A 24,992-nucleotide genomic window follows, 5' to 3' on the forward strand; every position below is an offset into this window, starting at 1 on the left:
CAACGTATTTCACATTCACAGTTGAATCTTTCATTTAAATATGTACTATAAAATGGAGACTTTGTACAAATATTAGATCATTATGATATATGCTGGTACAGCTTCTAATGAAAATCTGATCTATCTATGTCTTTCTGCCTCCCCCCTTCTGTCTCACTCTCTCACTCACACACACACACACACACACACACACACACACACACACACACACACACACACACACGAAAGAGAGAGAGAGAGAGAGAAAAAAAAAAAAGAAAGAAAGAAAGAAAGAATGACCTGGGATTGGTGAGGAGCCATCTGAAAGCAAGCACCGTGTAACTTTCCTCAGGGCAGTTGTGCTAGGACTCAGACTTTGACCTTATGTTCTGTTCCTGAGTCCTGTGTACAGACCACTAATATTACTGAACTGTTGCAAATTATGGTTTTGTGCTGTTACCAAATGACTACTAGACTACTGGGATAAGCCTGTTATATTTTGTTTTCACTTGTGACTCAAATCTGGATTTCAGACTGAGTATCTGGAGGTGAAAGATGAATGCATTTAGCCCTGAATATCATTTAACCTCAGGACATTTATTTCCAATGCTGTTTTATTCTTTATCTTAACTGCCATCTTATGGTTCTACCATTTATAATGCTTGTTGTTATTAACAGTGGCTGAAATAGTGAAAGAGCTTGAAAACAATGAGAGAACTCGGACTCAGCTTGAATTCAATAAAGCTGGTGAAAATGTAAGTTTATTATCTCCGTACCAAAATAATTGTGGAATGTGACAAGAAGCATTTTTACATATTTCTTCTGGGGATGTAAGTAGTTAAATGGTTAACCAGTTACCCAGTAAGCATAAGCCTTAGTGACATTCTTACCAGGTAACTGGTTAACCAGAGGGCCCCACCAGTAGAAGGAAAGGACTCCAGAGTCTGTGAGGCCAGAGCAGCCCCCAGCCCGCGAGGTTGTCACAGCAGAGTGGGGCTGGGCTGCAGCATCTTCTGCTGTCCTCAGTGCAGCAGGGTCGTCCCAGAGCTGCCCTGGTAGTTAACCAGTTAAACCAGTGGTCTCCAACCCAAGAATACTTTTTAAATGTAAGGACAAGCCAAGATCTACCCCATCCCTTCCCCAAGGCTCCATCACTTCCTTGAATCCCCGCTCTCTCCATTCCTCTCCTCTCCATCACTTCCTGTCCCCAGCCCTTACTCACACTCACCGGGTTGAAACAGGAGGTGCGGGCTCTGGGGTGCGAATTAGGGATTTGGATGTGGGAAGGGGTGAGAAGTACAAGCTCTGGGAGGGAATTTGAGTCCAGGAGGAGGTGAAAAGGGGATGCTGGCTCAGGGAGGGGGCTCCAGGCTGGAGAGTGGTGGGGTCAGGTGAAGGGTTGGGGTGCCGAGCAAGCCATAGGCTTGTGGATGTGAGGGTGCAGGAGTTTGGGTTGGGGTGCATGAGGGGCTCAGGGCAGGGAGGTTGGGAATACGATGGGCTAGGGACACAGATTTTCAGTGTGTGGATGGTGAATGAGTGTTGTGGCAGAAGACTGGGGATGTGGGGGTGCAGGAGTTTGGGGATGTGAGGGGCTCAGGACAGGGGATTCAGGTATATGATGGGCTCAGGGTTGGGTTCTGTGGGAGGTGCAGAAGTGTTATGATGCTGTGGCCAGATGGGGGCTTGGTCCCAATTGGGGGCTTGTTGGCCAGGCCTCATTTTTAAATAAAATATTATTTCCAACATAAAAAGTGTAAGCATTGTCTTTATTTATGGGAGGGCCGGGGGAACCTGTTTTGGGTCAGGTGTCACTGACCCACAGAAAAATCAATTGGGGAACACACAAGTGAAATGCAAAAAAAAAAAAAACAACCCTCAAACCTCCCAAGCCTCACTGATGTGGCCCCAACTCACCTGGCACTCCATCCCTCTGGGGGTGGTGGAAAGGTAGGTAGGACTGAGGGTCAAGGCTTCAGGCCAGATTAACTTTTCTGAGTTCCAGGGTCAGTGGAATTTGTGGGCTCCTCTACACTCTGAGGTGGGACCAGAAATGATGGATCCAGTGTGCGGGACAGGACTGCCAGTGAGTGGGGGTAGGGATGGGGGTGCAGAATCTGGGTGGAAAATAGGGTACAGGAGCAAGGTGGGGGTAGGTGACCAGGAGGGGAGAGGGCAGGAGCAGGGTGCTGGATGCTGTATGGCCAGGGGGTAGGAGCCAGGGTGCTGGTAGGTGTCTAGCCACGAGTAAGGGGGAGGGTGCTGGATGGGGGTCTTGGCAGGAGCAAGGTGCTAATGGAGATCTGGTTGGGGGTAAGGATGTTAAATTGTGGTTAATTGACTAGTCAAGTAGTTGATGGAATTTTCATTGACTGGTCGATAGGCACTTCTGCATTCCTCCTCCTGGGCTCTTGTACATTTCAAAGGGGGAATGCAGAACTCTGCGTGCAGCCCGGGGCCAGTGGGCAGGGGCTGCTCACTGGCTGCTCCTCCCCTCCCCACAACAGCCAGCATGCTTCCTGAGGCACCGGCTCTGGCGTGCAGCTGCAGGACTTTCTTCCCCATGCTGCCTGCTTTCCTGTGACAGCTGGTTTGGGGGAGCAGGCAGGCAGCATGGGGAAGGAAGTCCTGCAGCTGCACGCCAGAGCCGGTGCCTCAGGAAGCATGCTGGCTGTTGTGTGGAGGGGAGGAGCAGCACGTGTTTCCTGAGACGCCGGATCTGGTGCACAGCCATGGGACTCCCCCTCTCCCCCCCATGCTGCAGGAAGTGGGCGCGGGCTCCGTCTTGGGGGTGGGAAGAACGAGGGGAGCTGGGAACACCTCTTGATCGAGTGGTTGTGCCCCCACAATTGACCAGTTGAACGCAATCAACGGGTTGGTGACCATAGAGTTAAAGAAATTATTTAACTGGTTAACTGTTTTGTATGGTTTTTACACACGTAGTTTCTTCATTGAAGGAATTGGAGTTCCTGTCAATGTACTAAAATATTCAACTGGAAAACCACTTATGTCTGGGGCTAAATCCTACCCAACTCAATCCTTCTCTGAAGGAAGAGGGAATCATGCTGTTAGTGGTACTTCTAACATGCGAGCTCTTTTGGTACATATCAGGATGGCTTGCGGGAGCAGGCTATATGGTGCCCAGATGCTACATTTCCTTTAAATTTAAATTAACCTTTAGTAGCATATTTAAGATTTGTGTGGGTTTTTAAACAACTAGGCTACGTCTAGACTGGCTTGATTTTCCGCAAATGCTTTTAACGGAAAAGTTTTCCGTTAAAAGCATTTGCAGAAAAGAGCATCTAGAATGGCACGGACGCTTTTCCGCAAAAGCACTTTTTGTGGAAAAGCGTCCGTGCCAATCTAGACGCGCTTTTGCGCAAAAAAGCCCCGATCGCCATTTTCGCGATCGGGGCTTTTTTGCGCAAAACAAATCTGAGCTGTCTACACTGGCCCTTTTGCGCAAAAACTTTCATAGAGTCATAGAATCATAGAACCGGAAGAGACCTCAGAAGGTCATCAAGTCCAGCCCCCTGCTCTAGGCAGGACCAATTCCAACTAAATCAACCTGGCCAGGTTTTTGTCAAGCCGAGACTTAAACACCTCTAGGGATGGAGACTCCACTACTTCCCTCGGTAACCCATTCCAGTGCTTCACCACCCTCCTAGTGAAATAGTTTTTCCTAATATCCAACCCGGACCTCTCCCACCACAACTTGAGACCATTGCTCCTTGTTCTGCCATCTGTCACTACTGAGAACAGCCTCTCTCCATCCTCTTTGGAACCTCCCTTCAGGAAGTTGAAGGCTGCTATCAAATCCCCCCTCACTCTTCGCTTCTGCAGACTAAACAGACCCAAGTCCCTCAGCCTCTCCTCATAAGTCATATGCTCCACATCCTTTTTGTAGTGGGGGGCCCAGAACTGGACACAATACTCCAGATGTGGCCTCACCAAAGCCGAATAAAGGGGAATGATGACATCTCTGGATCTGCTGGCAATGCTCCTCTTAATGCAACCTAATATGCCATTAGCCTTCTTGGCTACAGGGGCACACTGTTGACTCATATCTAGCTTCTCATCCACTGTAACCCCCAGGTCCTTTTCTGCAGAACTACTACTTAACCGGTTGGTCCCCAGCTTGTAACTATGCTTGGGATTCTTCCGTCCCAAGTGCAGGACTCTACACTTGTCCTTGTTGAACCTCATCAGATTTCTTGTGGCCCAATCCTCCAATTTGTCTGTCATTCTGTATCCTATCTCTGCCCTTAAGCGTATCTATCTCTCCCCCCAGCTTAGTGTCATCCGCAAACTTGCTGAGGGTGTAATCCATCCCCTCATCCAGATCATTAATAAAGATATTGAACAAAACCGGTCCTAGAACCGAACTTTGGGGCACTCCGCTAGAAAACCGACTGCCATCCTGACATTGAGCCATTGATCACTACCCGCTGGGCCCAGCCTTCTAGCCATCTTTCTATCCATCTTACCGTCCATTTATCCAATCCACAATCCCTTAACTTGCTGGCAAGAATATTGTGGGAGACTGTATCAAAAGCCTTGCTAAAGTCAAGGTATATAACATCCACTGATTTCCCCATGTCCACCGAGCCAGTTACCTCATCATAGAAGCTAATCAGATTGGTCAGGCACGACTTGCCCTTTGTGAATCCATGCTGACTATTCCTAATCACTTTCCTCTCATCCAAGTGCCTCAATATGGATTCCTTAAGGATCCCTTCCATGATTTTTCCAGGAACCGAGGTAAGACTGACCGGCCTATAGTTCCCTGGATCATCCTTCTTCCCTTTTTTTGAAGGACTTTTGCCCGAACGGGAGCAGCACAGTATTTCCGCAAGAAGCACTGATTTCAGACAGTAGGAAGTCAGTGTTCTTGCGGAAATTCAAGTGGCCAGTGTAGACAGCTGGCAAGTTTTTCCGGAAAAGCAGCTGCTTTTGTGGAAAAACTTGCCAGTCTAGACACAGCCCTAGGGTTAAACAACTTGCAGTTAAAATGTTTCATCACTTATGTTAAGGGGAAGTCTAATTTGTGTAATACTGATGCTTTTATGGTCGAATCATCTACATTTGATCATGTTATGATTGCAGTAAAAATGCCCAGGGGTTTATAGTGTGAGATAAAGATACTGACCTGGCCTTGAACCAATCAGAAAACTGGAGAGAAGCCTTAAGGAAGGTCTGTTTTTGTTCTCTTTAGTCTCTTTGGCAGCTTGTCATCTCTTGCTGCCCTTGTGAAAGTAGAGCAAAGGGGCACTTTATATACAGCCCAGGAACATATTAAATGTTAACAGGTAGGGCTGATCAGAGATAATGGGAAATAGCCGGTCAAATGACCTCCTCCCACATAAGACTGACATCATCCTTATGAAGGAGTGAGTAATACTAATTGTTTTTGTATCTCAAAAGTGGGGGAGGGGGTAAAAATAATATTTCCTCTGGTTCAAAGGTAAGTTTCCTTCAGCTTTTCACATTCAAGTTTGTGATTTTAAAAAGTCACTATATTTTAATTTTCTTCTTCAAATAAAGATTTTTTGTGACTTTGTAGAGCATGACATTTACAAAGGACCAGACAGAAAAAGAAATAGAGGAGATTCACACCGATTATCGTAAGTAATACAACTTATGCATTTTTATGATTTTTAAAATCTCCTAGGTTATGTCTATACTACGAAGAAAATCGGGAAAAAGATACACAAATTGCCTCTGGTATCCTGGAAAAGAGCTGCAGTCTAGACATAGTCCTAATCTTTGTTGTAGGCATGCATATAAATATCAAAAATACCCTCTCTGTGATCTGTTAAAAAAGACAGTAATATTTCTCTGTCCTCATAGGAGTGTAGCGAGGGCTCAGTGTGGGTACGTCTAGACTACATGCCTCCGTCGACGGAGGCATGTAGATTAGCCAGATCGGCAGAGGGAAATGAAGCCGCGATTAAAATAATCGCGGCTTCATTTAAATTTAAATGGCTGCCCCGCTCTGCCGATCAGCTGTTTGTCGGCAGATCGGGGCAGTCTGGACACGCCGCGCCGACAAAGAAGCCTTTCTTGATCGGCACAGGTAAACCTGGTTTCACGAGGCATACCTGTGCCGATCAAGAAAGGCTTCTTTGTCGGCGCGGCGTGTCCAGACTGCCCCGATCTGCCGACAAACAGCTGATCGGCAGAGCGGGGCAGCCATTTAAATTTAAATGAAGCAGCGATTATTTTAATCGCGGCTTCATTTCCCTCTGCCGATCTGGCTAATCTACATGCCTCCGTCGACGGAGGCATGTAGTCTAGACGTACCCAGAGAGTGGAGGCTATTTAGCTTAGCTAGACAAAGCATGATCATCCTCCCTCACATAAGATAATTGAAACATCCAGGGCAGATTTTGTACCAGACCCAGGCTTAAAACCAAGCTGATAGGATTCAAAGATTCCTAAAGTTGAAGGATTCTGTTGCAGGTGCCTCACTACTACATTCTCGATAACCTACTTCAAAAAGGGAAGATTCAGTATGCAGTAATTAGGCATTTGGCCCCTAGCAGCAGTTGAACTATTAAGGAAGCGTCTGAAAATCCTTTTTCTCTTTTTTTTTGATAACCTGGCACCTTAAATCAGGGTTAATGAAGGAAGGGTAGGGTGGGGCCTTTTTTTAATTGAATGTGGATCTTGGAGAGTGCTTAACTTTTTTCAGTAGATTTTTCTTTCGTTTGTGCAAAAAAGTTTGTTTTCTATTATATCTTTTTATTGTCAATCTTTTTGTTTGTCTTGTGGTGATCCAGAGAGAGAGGTTTAGTGACTGATGTCATGTGGGTATTTTTTTTAAACTTTGTAATTGCATTTGTAGTTGTATTATCAGAACACCCATAAGTCTTAAAAACCTGCTCATGTGTAGTTTCAGAGACTGCACAGCAGTGTTGTATATTATATAGTAGATGTGGCTTGTTTTCCAGAACATCACTCATTTGATTTAAATGCTGTGTAGCTGCACCATAAACTAAAACACTGATGGAGGTGGAAAAATTCAAAGAATCAGGAAAAATCTTAACCCATGTATATTGGTTTAATTCAGGCATTTTACATGCTAATTTTTTATTTTCTGCCATCCACAGCAAAAGGAAGGGTGTTAAATGTACAAGATATAGGATATACCATTTTGAATTCTTTTTGTCCTTCTGTAAGGAAGAATGCAGATAGGAAAAGGAAGGTCAAGTTAATATCACAGAGCTTGAATTCATAGTTAAATAAGTTTATTGGATAGTTGACTAGTTGCTTACATCCCTAATGTGAAGGAGGTATCCTAAAATAGTAATGTTGAAAGTGTTGGCCAAAGTAGTAAGATGGATGGAGCTTGTTGTGTAGATGAGAGGAGGCACTTCCAAGTACATATGTCTCTAGATGGAAAAAAATGTACACATCCATTATTTACTTGTTGAAATGAATGTCTTTGCCATAGCATCTCTGGTTTCTATGAACAAATAACAGTGTGCTGATAATTCTTCAGCAGAATAAAATACATAGAGAGAGCTTCTGATGGGAGAAATGGTATGAAGAGGAAGAGCAATAAGTGGGAATGGGAAGGGAGACTGAGCATTTGGCAGTGAGGTAAAGGAGTGGAAGTTGAAGGGAGCTGGGGCCAAAAACAGAATTAAAATAAAATTAATGGAGATTGCCTATCTCCTAGAACTGGAAGGGACTTTGAAAGGTCATTGAGTCTAGTTCCCTGCCTTCACAGCAGGACCAAGTACCATCCATGACAAATTTTTGCCCCAAATCCCTAAATGGCCTCCGCAAGGATTGAACTCACAACCCTGGGTTGAGCAGGCTAACGCTCAAACCACTGAGCTATCCCTCCCCATTTCCGATATCTTACAGCAGTGTTTCCCAATTTTATTTGGCCACGGAACCCTTTAAAAAACCTGGGGGAAACTGGTTGACCAAAAAAAAAAAAAAAAAAAGCCAGCCCGCCCCTAAGACCATGGTGGCCAGCGGTCCCTTGAAAATGGCGTCCCCGGGTAACCACCCGGCTCGCCTGCTCCTAAGACTGGTTGGGGGGGTAGAGTGATCGGGTTCTCTTAGAACCCTTACCTTCACTTTGCGAAACCCCGGGGTTCCACGGAGCACTATTTGGGAAACACTGTCTTACAGGGTATGTGGAGAGAGAGGTGAGGAGGTGGGGTGGGGAGATGAGGGAAAGTGCTATTATTCTTTTTCACAGTGTTCACTCAATGTACGTTAGAGAAATAGAGAGGTGGAGGCTGAATTTCCAGGAAAAAAAATCAGGGCTTGGAAGCATGCTTCTGTGTCAGCTGTATCAAGAGATTGATTTCACAATTGCAGGATTCACAGCACCTTGGTTTTAATACCAGAAATTAACTTTCTTAAATACTGATGTTATAGGACTGAATATGAAATGTATGTTAGATTCTCAGTCTACTAACATGGACCTGTTTGAATACATAAGTCCAAACTGCTTGTTAGCACAGTAAGTTTTGTGGTGGACATAGGTCCACAGGCAAGTCAATAGAACTAAGGTGATTTACACCAACTGAGGAATTGATCTATTTATTTCTTTGGAGGGTCTGCTTCCTTACTCCCCTCCATGATGGGTGCATCCAGGGCAGCATATGGATGAGTTTTACAAAGAAGCAGCATTAAATGCTATTCTGTTCTAGCATAAAGCATCAATATTATTCTGGATATAGGAGGAATTGTTTGCATGAACCACTGTTCAGTAGCTGTATAATTTAACGTATGTCTGTACAGAAGCGTCATATATTATGATTCTGAGTAATGGTTCGCTTACAGATCATACACTTGTGATACCAACAGACTTCTGCTGCAATAAGTAGTGACAGAAGAGAAACATTATTTTTTCTCAAAATCCCTTCTGGCAAATGAAGCACTGGAAAATATTTCTGTTTCTTTGATTTTGGGATACTCATCAAGTCATTTAACTTGTACACTCGTTCATGCTCTATTTTGTGGGTGCTTTGGCTGTCTTGAAATCTCTATGGATGGGCTCATTGGGTATATCTAGAGTACACGCTTCTTTCGAAAGAGAGCATCTAGATAGGCACAACTTTTTTCAAAAAAGCGATCTGCTTTTTCGAAAGAGCGCACCCAGGCAATCTAGGTGCTTTCTTTCTAAAAAGCCCTGTTTGTGTTCAAGAACGCCTTTTTTCAAAAAAGCTCTTTTGAAGAAAGGTGTTCTTCCTTGTAAAATGAGGTTTACCTCTGTCAAAAAAACCTCCGCGTTCTTTCGATTTAATTTTGAAAGAATGTGGTGGCAGTGTAGACACAGGTAAAGTTTTTCGAAAAAAGGCTACTTTAAAAAAAAAAGTGTAATCTAGACATAGCCTTTAGGTATATTATGTGGCGCCCTGGAGAATGCAGAGATTTTTTTTTCATGCTAGTAAAAGCAGATCTTCATCGTTGTATGGACATTTCACAAATACATTGCATCTTTTTATTTAGTTAAAAGAAAGAAAGAAAACTGACTGCATCTTCCACCCAGTCATATAGTTCATATATAAATTTTTCTGAAAGGCTGAACAAAATTCTATTTTTCTAGCCAACTCTAGATTTTGGGGCTTTTCAGTGGAAAAAAATTGTAGCTTAACTTTGCCTTTAGATAGCTTTGGATTAATTGTATAGCAAACTACAACACATTTTCATGGCTTTTCTTGCTACATCGTACTGGTAATTACAGTCAAATAACACCTCTTTTGTAAATGGCATTTTTAGAATAAGCAGCACGTTCTCCCCGTATAGATAGTGTTTAATCTACATAATCTTCTGTCTGAGCAAACTTCTCATTTTGCCAGACTTTTAGAAAGAGACTTTTGAGAGTCCAAATATGAAGCATTGCTTTGAGTGAATACCATAAGCTGATCAGAAACATACTAAATCATCGAAAATGCTGTGAATGCTAAAGGGTAACATTGGGCTGTGATTAGGAATGTTCTGAATCACTGAGGTATCATAAATAAAAGACACAGATGTGTATTAAAATTTCCTTTATAGAAAAATTTGTCACCATCTTGGAACAGAAACACTTTTTTCCTTCAAACATGAAATAACAGATGTAGTTGTACAATTAAACTCTGTAGCAATATTTATTAAAATGTGGTGCTATTTGACAAAAGATCTGTTGTCTAAAAAATCCATTTGGAAAAGTTACTCAAAAAACAGTGTGTCTGGATTTTCAATTACAACTGAATGTCACGTTAGAATGAAGATTCATGGAACCCTAGGGCTGGGAGAGACCTCAGGAGGTCATCGAGTCCAGCCCCCTGCCCAAAGCAGGACCAATCTCACTAAATAAACCCAGCCAGAGCTTTGTCAAGCTGAGATTTAAAAACCTCTAGGGATGGCGATTCCACCCATTCCAGTACTTGACCACCCTCCTAGTGAAATAGTTTTTCCTAATATCCAAGCTAGACCTCCCCCACAAGATTACCATTCTATGTATAGTATTTTTAACATTGCTTTATAGAATGTATCTGTAGGCTATTAACCTTGCTTTTCCCTAACACAATATATAGATATCAGTTTCACTGTCCTTTTCCAGACATATTAAGCTATAGGGAAGGCAAGGAAAATTATGCAACGTCTGAACTTTCCATATTAAATCTGTTTCCATTGCATCTAGAAACTGAAATGGAAGGCTGGGAGGTTGACAAGAATGGCATCCAGATAAGTGATGGTTAGAGTGTTTTGATACAGAAAAAGTTGAGAATAAGCTGTTCTAGAAAAATTCTACCTGAAGCACAATCAATGCTTTCTTTTATATAACATAAAGGCCAACATTTTCAGGGGAGCTGAATTAAGGTTGGGAAGGGTACTACTCTTTCTAAACACCCCAGCATTTAGTAACTAAAAGGTTAAACCCAAAACAGTGGGTATCCAGGGTATGTTGGCAGGGAGCCAGAAGTGCCAATGGGAAGAAAATATTAGATTTGAATTGAAAGCAGTGATGTGCCTGTTGCAGTTCTTTGTGTGGTTTTGGGAGAGAAAAGCTGGGAAAGATGGAATGAATGTTGAAAGCTGGACATGGAATGTCCAGCAGCAATATTTATGTCTACAAAGGCTGGAACCTGGAAACAAGAAATGTGAGTACATAGGGAATGTGTAGCTACACACAGTCAGGTCATTTTAAAAAAAATCTTGGTTTTTTAACTCTGTGCTAAACCCATGTGCCTCCCCCCATACACTGTAACTGACTCTGAATCCTAGGGAAGCAATTCTTTGAATATTAACCTGTTTTCTCAGTTGCTCTGTAACACCTGGCAACCATGTATGCTCTACCATCATGTCTTCTTTTGTTTTGCTAATAAAATCACCTTTTTTAAGGCTGTGATCTGATTGTGTCCTACAAAACAGGAGGGTCTGTGTACATGTGCCTGAGACTGAGAGGTTAGCTATTAGAAATTACACTTTTTACTCTCTCTTAGGAGAGAGCTTGAAAACAGAGCTTAAGGCACCCCATGGGAAGAAGTTCCCAAGTGCATCTTCCTGGGTTCAGAAAAAGGGAGTTTGCATAACATCACCCAAGGTCAGGGAATCTGTGCCAGAGTGGGGAGCAGCCTTGATAGTAGTGTGATTAGCAAATACGAGTTCTAAGAAGATTAGTGGAGATTGATCACTTTTGAAGTTAACAAGAAACCATGATTCTATGTGCAGAAAAAGTGGTTCTGCAAGCTCTGTGAACATCTGCAGTGAAAAGAGAACATCAGTAATATGAGGCCTTAAGTTCCCCTTTCGTAGTGGCACAAAATGCTTTAGTGTTAGCTTTTGCTTTCTTTTCTTATAAGAGAAACAGAGATTTCCAAATTGTAATCTGGATCAGCAGTGATTCACTGAGAATTAGTTGGTCATATCTCTCTCTGCTCTAAGTTTTGAAACCCCCCCTGTAGTAGACAGTATAAGAATGTTTAAGTTATATTGATTGTCCTGAGGACTGAACACTCTATGCATGGAACAGGGTGAGCAGCAGCAGTGCATACATCTTTGGAGACTCTCAGCAGTCCAGTCTCCATGACCATTCTGTCTTCTCTATTAGGTAGTAGCAGCCATTGTTGTATTTTGAAATGTAAGTAGTTTTCTACAGTGTAATGAACTGAAATCCCTAGCACTTTCTGCATAGGCCTCTGGACAGATCAGTTGTGATGATTTTCATTAACTATTTTCCCAGTGTAAATTAGGACACGTGACAGAGGTCAAAGTCTTGCTATTCCACTTACTAATCTATTAACTGAGCCATCTGGACCCTCATGAGCAACCAATACTAGGGATATTAAATATCTATGAGTTGATAAGTGGGGCTCTTGCTAACCCGCTGTGCCTCTCCCTTTGGAATGTACAAGAGACGCCCTCAGCTCTTGTACATTTCAAAGGGAGAGGCGCAGCAGCAGGGATGCCTCTGCCTCCCCTGCCTCCTGCGGAGAGTACCCCCAGCACTGGCTCCTGCTCCCTCCCCTTTTTGCTGCCTCTCTTTGATAGAAGCTGCCAGAGAGGGGGAGGGGACTGAAGGAACTAATTGAAAGGGTACTTGATTATCTGATAAGCTTATGCTTATTGAATAGTCAACTAGTTGCTTACGTCCCTAACCAGTACTCCAGAAAATCCCAAGGAAGCTAGAATTCTTCAACATCATTGTCTAACATTATGGCCAAAATAACAACATTATTTAGCAGACTTTTTTTTTTAAATTGACAGACAATGGTATTGGGGGAAAAAACAAATGCTATTTAATTCCAAAGCGCTTGTACGTTTAACCTGGCATTTGAATGAACAAATGTTTTTGTTCTGTTTCACATCTTGCTTTAAACTAGGGGGCTACGTCTACACTGGCCCCTTTTCCGAAAGGGGCATGCTAATTTTACAGGTCGTAATAGGGAAATCCGCGGGGGATTTAAATATCCCCCGCGGCATTTAAATAAAAATGTCCGCCGCTTTTTTCCGGCTTTTAGAAAAGCCGGAAAAGAGCGTCTACACTGGCCCCGATCCTCCGGAAAAAAGCCCTTTTCCGGAGGATCTCTTATTCCTACTTTGAAGTAGGAATAAGAGATCCTACTTTGAAGTAGGAATAAGAGATCCTCCGGAAAAGGGCTTTTTTCCGGAGGATCGGGGCCAGTGTAGACGCTCTTTTCCGGCTTTTCTAAAAGCCGGAAAAAAGCGGCGGACATTTTTATTTAAATGCCGCGGGGGATATTTAAATCCCCCACGGATTTCCCTATTACGACCTGTAAAATTAGCATGCCCCTTTCGGAAAAGGGGCCAGTGTAGACGTACCCGGGTTGTAAAATCCTGTTTAATAGGTTAACTGATTAATGGGGCCAGGGGAGCTGCTCTAGCTGGAGAGAAGGGAGGTGCGGGGAGGAGGAGTATATGTAGGGGGGCTCTGCTGGCCCTGCATGGGGCTGTTGGTTCCTGATTGGGACCCGGCAGCACCATGAGGGGTGGGAACCACCTGCAGCTGGCTGTTCTCGGGCATTGGTTAACCATTCCAGTTGATGCTTATTGGTAAACTGGTTATCCATTCACATCCCTATTTTTAACACAGTTTAAATGATTTTTAGCAAAATGCCAACAGACTAGTAACATTTTTTTACGTGTTCTCTTATCCTAACTTACACGAGTCTATTTAGATTTTTGACTGTTTAAAAAAAAATTTCTATGCAATTCTGTACCTAGTAATCAATGATGTAAAATAACAGAGGTCTCAACTCTGAACCCATGGGTTGCACAATCCATCTGGAGAGGTGGGGAAATGGAGAATCACCATTATTGTTCCCCGAACACCACTCCTCCCTGCCATCACCTCAGGCCAAGGTAACCAGAATAAATGTGGACATTTATTTTTTAACACAAAATGATATATGGTACCAGGGGTTTTAACCAAGTTCATAAAAAAACAATTTTGACTAAGAGTGAGTGAAATTCTAGATCCTCTGAAATTAATGGCAAAAAACTCCTACTGATTTCAGTGAATGCTTTTAATAATTGAGCCCTTAAATAGAACAATTAAAATGTTACAACAGTGAGTCATTTGGTGATTTTTTTAAATTGAGAAATGCTTTTGTCATTTTGCATTTGTGTTTCTTTTATGTCCTTTTCACTCTCCCCTTTCACACACATGATGCTGCCAGTTCTCTGAGCAATTAGTTTTTCATAAAGGAGTGTACTTTTGTGTTGCAGGGAATAAACATAAAGGTGAATTTCAGCTTTTAGTGAATCAGATAAATAACAGATGGAAGAAAACTGGTAAAAGGAAAATTGAGAGCTTACAAGAGAGAGAAGTACCCACTGATGAAGAACAAGCAGCAGACACAGGTGAGTAATGTTTAATGCATCTGCAAATAAAAATAATTTTCCTGAAGAAATTATACATGCACACATATCACAGAGCCACCAATTAAACAATGTCAACTGCCCATTGTTTATGTAAATCATGATTTAATAAGATAAATACTTACATGATTAACCCCAAATGTGAGTAATCCAGTCTAATAGAATAAAATCTAGCATAGATATTCTGTCTTCATTGCCTGCAATGACAAAGTAATACCCAATGGTGCTGTTAGTTCTCTCTCTATGGGTATGTCTACACTGCAAAGTTAATTTGAAATAACAGCTGTTATTTCGAATTAACTTTAATAGCTTCTATACATGCAAACCACTATTTTGAAATTAATTCAAAATAGCAGAGCGCTTAATTCGAATTTGGTAAACCTCATTCTATGAGGAGTAACGCCAATTTCGAAATCGCTATTTCGAATTAAGTGCTGTGTAGACACTTAATTCGAAATAGGGGGCCTCCAGCCCTTCCCTGGGAGGAGCCCTGGTGGCCACTCTGGGCACAACCAGGAAAACTTACTCTCCTCTCCCTCAGCCCCGGAGCCATTAAAGGGGTAGACCCTGGCCACAGTGCCTATGCCAGCTCCAAGCCCGCCAGCCCAGAGCCAGCAGTGGCCACTGGGGCCCCTGACCCAGTGGCCCCAGAACATGAGGCAGCAATCCACTGGCAGCCAGCCCTCACCGCTCCCCAGGAGCAGTCTGCCAGCTCCCAGGAGTCTGACAGGGGCTGGAGAAGGCGGGTGCCTTCCTCATCCAGGGTGGAGATCATGGACCCTATTTAGATTTGGGGGGGGGAGGGGTGCCCCCAATGTCCATGAGCTCCGGACTAGACGGAGGAATGCGGCCGTCTATGGCAGGATAGCTGCCAGCCTGGCCACCAAAGGCCACATGCGAACCCTGGAGCAGGTTTGCATGAAAATCAAGTTGGTCTCGTGAGAGCCTCAATCCTGGGCCCTGAGCTTCCCCTCCCCCTTCTTCCCCTAGCTTCTCCCTCCCCTCTTCCACCTCCAAGGTTTCCCCCTCCCCTCTCCCACCCTCTCTCTCCCCCTCTCCCACCTTCTTTTCCCAGTCTCCCCAGAGGTTCACCCCCTCCCCACCCCTCAGTTTTGTTCAATAAACCCAGCTTCTATTTTTGAACATACGTGTCTTTTGTTCGACATCAGGAAGGGGGGCTAGGGAGGGGTAAGTGGAAGGACGTGAGGGAGGAATGGGGCACGAGCCCCCAGTGGGGAGGACCGGGATGGCTCTGAGGGCTCCTTGGGGTGGATGCTTTCCCGCAGGGCCTCCTGAATCCTGACAGCCCCCCGGATGGCAGTCTGCAGCAAGTGCAGCTGGGCTGATGACAACGACCCCATAAGACGCACCGGCATGCCCAAGGGCAGCTCCGGCTCCATGTGGCCGAGTGCTGTGGTGTCCCGAGTGCGGGCACTCAGGGCACTACAAGACAGGACTGCTTTGCTGTCCCTCATCAAGGTAGACAAGCAAGCGGGGAACCCTGAGAACTGTCTGTCTGGGGTGGGTGTAGGGTCCCTTTAAGCACGGAGCTCAGTTAGCCTCAGGCAGCAGCCCCACACACTAAGTCCTAAGCTGATGCCCTGCTGGTACTGGTTCCGGCCAGCCTTAACTTTGGTTCAGGGTCCACTCAGTGTGGACGCGCTATTTCAAAATAGTAAAACACTATTTCGAAATATTTTTTGTGTATAGATGCGTTAATTCGAATTAAGTTAACTCGAATTAACTCTGTAGTGTAAACATACCCTATAAGATTGTTCAGCCTCATTTGTTTCATGATATTAATTGTTGAGGCAATGTAGGTATATCTTGGGTCATGTTTCTGGGAAGATCTAGGAGGGTACTTCTGAATCTAATCCTTGTGGAATTTAAGCATATGATACTTACAGAAATTCACATAAATAATTCCACTGACCAAAGTTGGATAGGCGATGTTGGTTGCTGCCTCAGAAGACTTGACAGTTTACTTGATCAGGCATTTGAATCCCTGCTCTTCTCAAGATAACGGCATTGGTGCTTTGGCCTGTGAATAGCTCACAATCTATCTCCTTTGACAGAACCTTCATGAATAAAACTAAAGCAAAATACCACTGTAACACCTGAACTTTATGCTTATCATTTCAAACAGACACTGATGCACTAAATAATCATGTTCAGTTGAGCTACACTTGAACCTCTTTAATCACGTAACCCTGGGAAATGGGGTATGCCAGATTAAGGAAGTTGTGCAGCTCATGAAGGGTGTTAGGACAGGGACTGGGAGGGAAGGAAGTAGGGGGGCATGTGAAGGGGATGGCAATGGGGAACTTGGTGCACTGCTGATGGATGCACACATGGCTCTGCAGCCTTTGCCACTCCCTAAGGCACTCCCAGCCCTCTCACTGCTATGGGAGTGTTGGGGAAAAGCCTCTGGTAAAGTGCTGCTCTATGCTGCTGTTCCCCCAGCTGGAGGGGCAGGGAAGTAGCAGCACACAGAGCCATTTCCTCCTACCCCTGTCAGGGTCCGTACCACAGGTGCCCAGAGTACGGCGGTTCAAGTGTATTAAAATTTTAGAAATCTTGGAGGCAAAGTTTACCTTTTTCAACTTGTTGAAATGATATTTTTTATATATATTTTGCCCCTTTCTTTAAAATCTTATAAGATGAAGGGATCATAGACTCTGAAATGTTAATTTCTAGCTCTGCTCTGTTATAAATCTAGGTCTCACGTACTATCACTGTACATCATATCTTCTGTGCAGCCATTCTGTTTGTGTTTTTTTCAATTGTGGGGCTTTATTGACAAACTAAACTAAAATAAGTCAGACATAATTTTCCCCAAAGCTTGCACATGTCCCTTTAAAAAAAACCACAACCCCTCTCGTATCATATTTTCAGCTATATTGGTTTATTAAATTTTCAACTCACATTACAGAGGATTTTATTGTATTGCACGTACCTTATTGTCCCTAATATACTTATCCCATCTAGTTTGCATCATTTGGTGTTCTTTGGTTTTGCTTAGTGCAAGTGATCACAAAAGACACATCATGTGCTCACAACCTTTTGTAGGCCATGAAATTTTAATGCATTTTTTTCTGACAGATTATAGCTGCATTTGACTATTCTTTCATCCATAATTCCTGTATCTGGTTAACAATGCTTTAAAAAAATAAACCCATCAAAGAGTGTTCCTCTGTGTCTTCAGTTAAAGATAATTTTGCTCTGTGTCAAACTGTATAATTTAATAGGGGAGAGAAAAAAGAATAGTGGATTAATGAACTCCTGTGTGAATGCTTCACTAATGAGACTAGAAACCTCTTCTTGCATGTTGTACAATTTATCTGGTTCCTAGTGGAAATGTAATGTCCATTTGTTGGCTCTTCATTTAATATCTCCCTTTGACTTCTACTTTTTAGTGATTGTCACCATTTCAGGGTAACTGTACTTCTGACCCTATCCATGGTCTGCTCAAGGAATATCCTCTTAAGCTTGTAGCTGTTACCTCTGGACAAGTTCATGTGTCCCTCTCCTTCCTGGCCAGTCTAGCTAGGAGTCCTGTTCCAGAACATTACTTTCTTTCTGGGGGCTGTGATCAGTGTATACCACTGGTTGAGTAACTAACAGCTTTTTCAAGGCAGAGTACATTTATTTAAGCACTGAACCATACAAAGAAATTTCATAAAACAACAAAAGATCTGAGTGTACACAGAACGTACCAAAAGTACCGCATCAATTCGATGAGGCCGTGGCAGCTTTCAATTTTCCAAGCCTTCCACAAGGTTTAGTGTGATCCCTCCAGACAAACAAGTCATGCCCATTGCTTGGCTCAAAATCAAGCTCTCTCTGTTGATTCTAACTGACATTTTATACCCTGGATTCTTTCTGTGACTCCTGTGTCTCCTGAACTGAACCAATGTCTGAAAACTTGGGTGGGTACTTCTCTGAAACTATTTAGTTATAGAGACTGCAGTAATTGCCCGTTTCTCCCCAAACTTTATAGTCCCTGAAGGGACTCTGGTTAATGTGCCTCTTCCTTCCATGGAGCAGAATACAATCCCTAGCCTACAATGTTATATAGTATTCATAAAGTTAGAACAATGGTCCCTACAGATTCTGCATGTGGCTGCAATCTCGCTTTGTGAGCAGGTTGAATTTAATGGGCTTTGCAAATGTTCCAGATTCTTACTATGGTTTTTGATGGTGCTTGAATCACTGTTCTCTTCCTACAGCTGAGGAAAGATAACAAAGACTGTCTCACTTGATCTTGATCTGTTTTTAAATTTCTAATCATAATATTTTTGTGTTCTTCAACTGTTGTTTGATTTGGTTTTTGACTTAAGGCCATGTTAAAAAAAAAAGTTTTAATTTTGGATATATCTTCCGGGGGATCATATACATACCTAATAGATTTTTCTCATTTCTAATCCATTAATTTCAATGGTACTATAGTTGATTTATGTTTGGAGATTTAGTTAATTGATTTCTGAAATGCATTCTCAACTGACAAGATGGATCCTCTTGATATTTATTTTAAGGTGAGGGAAATGGTGCCTAAAACTACATGCCTTTATCCACATTGTAGCTTCAAAAGTATTTGATATTTTGTCAAGATCAGTTCTGCAGTTCTAGACGAAGTCTTTTTTTCTTCTAAGTGATCATAGTTTACTTCTCTGGTATTTGGAGGACACTTTTTATTGCAAACTACCATAGCTGGAACTAGGCCTGCCAACAGCGGGCAGAGGAGGCAAGGGGGCACTTGCCCCAGTACCTGGCATTACAGAAGAACCTGAAGCTCCCAGCTGCCACCGGCGCTATGGCCCAAGAGCCTCCGGCCCTTTAAATTACCACTGGAGTGCTAAGGGTTGGCTGGGCAGGGAGTAGGCATGGCACACTCTGTGTGGTGCTGAGGGCTGGCTGCCCCCAGCCCTTCTCCTTCTCCCTGAGGTCCCATCTATTCCAGGATCTGGCAGGACTGTCAACTCCCATGATAGGGATTAATGTCTATTGGGGTTTGAGCATCGTATCTCAAGCAGGGTTGTAACATAACCCTCATTGCATTGAAAAATGAGTGTAGACAAGATATACAAATAATTTAGTTTCTTTATAATATTTTCTAGGAAATAGTGGACATCTTTGTCCCTCTGGAATGGCAGAGGGAATCACTTGGAGGTGACAGCCATGTGCATTGATTCTGTGGGTGCTCTGGGACACGAGTACCCACAGGGAAAAATCAGAGGGGTGCTCAGTACCCACCGGCAGCCAAGACCCCCTCCCCCACCATTTTCTACCCTCCCTTTGTTCTCTCACCCCAGCTCCTCACCTGCTTGTGATCCCACTGATCTGCTTCTTCTCCTCTCTCTCAACTCCTCCCATTGCCACAAAACAGCTGTTTGGCAGCATTTGGGATGCTCCTGAAGGGAGGGGTAGGAGTGAAGATGCAGCATACTCAAAAGAAGGGATAGAAGGAGGCACAAGGCAGGGACGAAGTGGGGGAGGGCTTGCAGCAGAGTGGGAAGTTGAGTACCCCCATCTAGAGCAGAGTTGATGCTTATGATAACTGATAAAACCATTTGTCGAATATAAAAAATAACAGAACGGTTTTAGAAAAGTATTTCCTACATATGTTTCCTTAATTTAAAAAAACAAAAAAGACAGCAGACTGACATTTCTGTCTTTTCAGACGCATTGCCAAATCATCAGCTTAGTTTTATTTACACTCAATTTATAGCCTTGAGCTTTCAAACTTCCAGATTATAAATCTGTTGACTGTGATAACATCAAGTGGTATTGGGCACCAGTGAACAGAGGTGCCACATTTTGAGTGCTTGCTAGTTTTTAAAATATGATGTCAGTTCCTATAATTGAAGACAAGTGCACTTAAATACCCTTTGCATTTTCTCCCATCTTTGCATAAAATAGATTCTGGACAAATGTTGCTGCTTTTATTTTTGGTTCATGGTGGATGTTAATTATGTTGGGAAAAGAAACGAGTCAGTGTATTGAAATAGTAATCTTGCACAGGTAGTCAAAGGAAGTGAGGAAATATGTTTGAAATATGATAACTTTGTTTTTTCCAAACTAGGGTGTTTCTACATAGTCGGGCTTAATTTGAATTGAGCTACATCAATTGCACAGATTATTTGGAATTTGGGAGCATATATACAGCATTTATTTTGAAATAGAGCACTCTTCCTCTGACTTCCTTTACTCCTCGTACTATAAGGGTTACAGGAGTTGGAGTAAGAAGTTCTCTAGCTTCACAGTATTTCAACATTATTTCAAATAACTGCCTGCTGTGTAGATGTAAACTAAGTTATTTAGAAATAATGTTGCTGTGTAGGCGTACCCCTAGAGAATAACAAACAGGAAAAAAAAGAGAAACTGAATTATCTATGAGGTATTAAACTCTGTTTTATCTCTGTCTTGTATTATTTCTTCCAGGAGAACAGAATATTAAAAAACAATGCATAGATCACATGTCTGTAACAGACCAGGTACTCAAAATAGAAATACCTGATTTTGACACAAGGAAATCCCATAATATGGCTGAGACCTCGGAATCTCTTTCTCCTGCATTCTCAGAATCATCAGGATCATCAAGAAGGTTAGTGGCATAAGAATTTATAATGCCTATCTTTCCTCCTTATGTGTCTTATGATAAAAGCTGACAACAAAGTTCGGAAGACTTGTGATAGCAGCAAAATCTAGCCTTTCCTTGAGCTTTTATTTCAACTTCTTGGCAACGAATCCTTTTTTGTATCATTAAGTTGGGGGCTCACTTAATTACAAGTAATGAAACAAATTTGTGCATTTTCAAACAGAGATATTTTTGAAAAGAGATTCGGTTGTGTTTTTATTGGCAATGAATTGCTTTGCTAATATAAAACCAGTTTTGCTATCCATTCCTTTTCATTGTTTCATATGTTTAGTGTCTGTTTAGGTTGTTTCCCATCTAACACTTAATTTGTCATCCATTCGTATGTCGGAACTGTAAGTCTTTCTGATACATTTTTGATGTCTCTATGACCTTCTAGATTCTAGAACTAACTCGGGAATATGTGGTAAATAATCATTTATAAACAGTTGCAGTCAGCTCTGCTTTACGTGTGTGTGCGCGCGTGCACGCATTTTGGCTTCATCTGTTCAACCTATAACGCAGTATAACCAGAGGCACATGACCAAATTTTAATTAACAAAGAGTTTGGAGTAAACATGTGGCAGCATGAACCCCACAGGTTTATTTGTGTACAGTTTGCAAATTGGAAGTCTGTTCACAGGGCTTGATGATGGTCCAACTCCATGTAGTTCACACTGAGGGTCAGGCTTTACCAACACACATCTCAAAGTGGGATTCCTTGCCCTGAACATTACTGCTACTATAGCTGCCTCAGGATTTCTGCTTTTTGTTTTAGTTTCACAAAGTAGATTGTTGAGGGGAAATCAGGCTAATTAATACAAAAATAGTGCCTACTTCTCATCTATTTTATTCATTTTATTTGCTTGATTTTAAGCTGTTTGGCATTAACATCCTCAGCAAATCTGGATTTTAATGTTTTTAAACTGAGAAGGTTTTTCTGGAGTGGAAGAAATAGTTTGTAGAGGCTCATTAATCTTCTGAATCCATTAAATTTCTATTTTATTGGAAGTTTGGTGTTAAGATATGTCCTAGGTCTAAGGGCCCTCTCCTGTACCTGTTCATGTTCAAGCAAACTTGACTTTATGTAGGAATTTTAGGATCTTGCCCTCAGTGAAGTTACTTTCCTGTTTACATTTTGTGTGTGCTTTCACACCTTAATAGGAAATGTGACTGCTTTGTTCTCATCCATTGCTTAAATGTACCGAACATATAGAAATAAAAAACCAAAATGTAACCCTGTCTGTTCTTTAATTTTATGTAATTAAAGAAAACACTAAAAATAAGGAATTGTAGAATGTATTGTAGCAAATACTTCAGAGTTGGAAAATAGTTTAGTGTGTTTGTCTTTTGTTCACATGTCGGGGCTGTTTTGTGTTATGCTCTTTAGGTAAATTCAGATTATATTTTAGCGGTATCCGGTATCCTATTCTTTTAAAAAGTCTTGATACACCTGCCAAATTGAAATAAAGATTATTATAAATTTATCTGTTGTCATTCTGCTTTCTGGTGAGGCAGAGGTGCAGGAGTCAATGTTGGGGGTCAGGAGGGGCTCAGGTTGGGGGATCCCATCCAGCACAGGCCTTTTCTTTCCCCAGTCCCTGCCCTAACCACCAAGGGCTCTTTCTCTCCTCCAGGGCGCTACCCCCTGGCTACCAAGAGCCTTTTCTCTTTCCCTTCCCAAGACCTTTCTCTGACAGCCTTTTCTCTCCTTTCTCCTCTGGCACTGGGACCAAAGGCCGGGAAGGGGGGAAAGGGTTGGAGCAAGGGGGCCATTTACTCAGTGTGCTGGCAGGGAAGATGGCAGAGCCCCAGCGCATCTGGCCGCTCCTTTGGTGGTACTCCCAGTGTACACTCTGCAGGATATCTCTCCCCTGCAGGCTCACTGCTCCCACTGTCAGTATCACGGCCCTTCAAACAGCCCCCTACCCCCACCTTTCCATGTTATGGAAAATGGTCTCTTTCTCAGTGCTTCGAATTTTCCTGGCACAACCAAACCCTGATCATGCTTTAAGTTAGGAGAAGAGGAAGCTGCATATCAAATTTGATTATCCTTTTTGGTCTGTAGCCTTTTTCTTTGCATACATATGTGTAGTCATCGTTTTTTCATTTAGATTTTCAAATTTGAATGTTATTTATGACCTCCACTACTGTTAGTTTGTGTTCTTTTGGAGACAGTAAAAATAATTAGCAGGGTTGTTGATTAATCACAGTTATCTCACACTCTTAACCCCCAAAATTAATTGCACTTTTATTTGCACAGTTAAATAATAGAATACCAATTGACATTTATTGAACATTTTTGAATATTTTTCTACATTTTATACGTTGTTTTCAATTAAATCACAATATAAAGTGTACAATGTTAACTATAGATTACTAGTTTTATTTCAAATACTTGCACTGTAAAAATGATAGAGAAATAGTTTGTTTTCTTCATACAAGCACTGTAGTGCAATCTCTGTATTGTGAAAGTGTAACTTGAAAATGTAGACTTTTTTGTTACATAACTGCACTCAGAAACAAACAATGTGAAACTTTAGAACCTGTAAGTCCACTCAGTCCTTCTTGTTCACCCAGTTATTAAGACAAACTAGTATTTATGGGAGATAATGCTGCCTGCTTCTTATTTACAACATCACCTGAAAACGAGAGCAGGCATTCGGATGGCACATTTATAGCTGTGTTTGCAAGGTATTTACATGCTGGATATGCTAAATGTTCATATGCCCCTTCAGGCTTTGGCCACTATCCCAGAGAACAAGCTTTCATTCTGATGATGCTTGTTTTTTTTAAAAAGTGCTAATTATATTTGTGACTGAATGTATTGGGGTAGAATTGTGTGTCTCCTGCCCTGTTTTACCTGCATTCTGCTTGGATGATGGCCCATTTTTAAAACACTTTTGCTACAGATGTGACAAGACACAAAGAAGGTACCAATGTGAACTCTAAAGATAGCTACAGCACTCGACCCAAGGTTTAAGAATCTGAAGTTCCTTCCAAAATCTCAGAGGTATAAGGTGTGGTGAATCCTTTCAGAAGTCTTAAAGGAGTATCGCTCTGATGCGGAAACTACAGAACCTGAGCTATAAAAAATAAAATTGAGTTTCTACTGGTGGCATCTGATTCAGATGATGAAAATGAACATATGTTGGTCTGTACTGTTAGAATAGTTACCAAGTAGAACCAGTCATTAGCATGGGCAGGTATTCTCTGGAATGGTGGTTGAAGGATGAAGAGACATAGGAATCTTTAATGCTTTGGCAATTAAATGCCTTGCAACACTGACTCTAGCAATGGTATGTGAATGCCTATTCTCACTTTTAGGTAACATTGTAAACAAGAAGTGATTTGCATTATTTTCTGCAAATGTAAATGAGCTAGTTTATCTGAGTGAGTGGTTGACCAAGAAGTAGGACTAAGTGGACTTGTAGGTTCTAAAGTTTTATAATGTTTTATTTTTGAATGCAATTACTCTTTTACATATTTCTATATTTGTAAGTTCAACTTTCACGATAAAAAGATTGCATTATAGTGTTTAAGTGAATTGAAAAATACTGTTTGTTTTGTTTACTACAATGCAAATATTTGTAATCAAGACCAAAGTGATTACTGTACCTTGTATTCTGTATTGTAATTGAAATCAATATACAGTATTTGAAAATAAATGGTTCTCTATTATTGTTTAACAGTGTGATTAGTCACAATTAATTTTTAATCACACGATTAACGACAATTTTAATTGTTTTATAGCCCTAATAATTATAAATACAAATACGTGAAAGTGTGAAATATGTAGATGATTTTGGGGGGTTGGAATTTGGCATCCTTGAAAACACTTTTTCTCAATGTGAATTTGCACAGTAGTTGAGGACTATCTTTAGAAGATTGTTAATCCCTAAGCATGATACTTATGTAAAACTGCATTTGCCTATAATTTATGCAGGTGTGATTTGTATTAAGATTAGTAAGATCCTTGTAGCTCAGAGTAAAGTATGAAGCCTTCTCTGGAGAATTATAAGAT

The 24,992-nt window shown here is 41.9% G+C and overlaps 1 protein-coding gene across 4 annotated transcripts in view; it reads left to right on the plus strand.

Annotated features, from left to right (window-relative positions):
• The window catches only part of RAD18 (RAD18 E3 ubiquitin protein ligase), a 209,272-nt gene that overhangs the window by 126,538 nt on the left and 57,742 nt on the right, over positions 1-24,992 (plus strand). For all 4 annotated transcript variants that reach the window (XM_075938716.2, XM_075938715.2, XM_075938714.2 and 1 more), the window contains 4 exons: positions 658-734; positions 5,543-5,603; positions 14,182-14,316; positions 20,776-20,938. In XM_075938716.2, the coding sequence (XP_075794831.2) occupies positions 658-734; positions 5,543-5,603; positions 14,182-14,316; positions 20,776-20,938 (436 nt within the window). The remainder of the gene's footprint in view (positions 1-657; positions 735-5,542; positions 5,604-14,181; positions 14,317-20,775; positions 20,939-24,992) is intronic.

Source organism: Pelodiscus sinensis, chromosome 11, assembly GCF_052426305.1.
Source record: "Pelodiscus sinensis isolate ZL-2025 chromosome 11, ASM5242630v1, whole genome shotgun sequence".
Taxonomy (NCBI): domain Eukaryota; kingdom Metazoa; phylum Chordata; order Testudines; family Trionychidae; genus Pelodiscus; species Pelodiscus sinensis.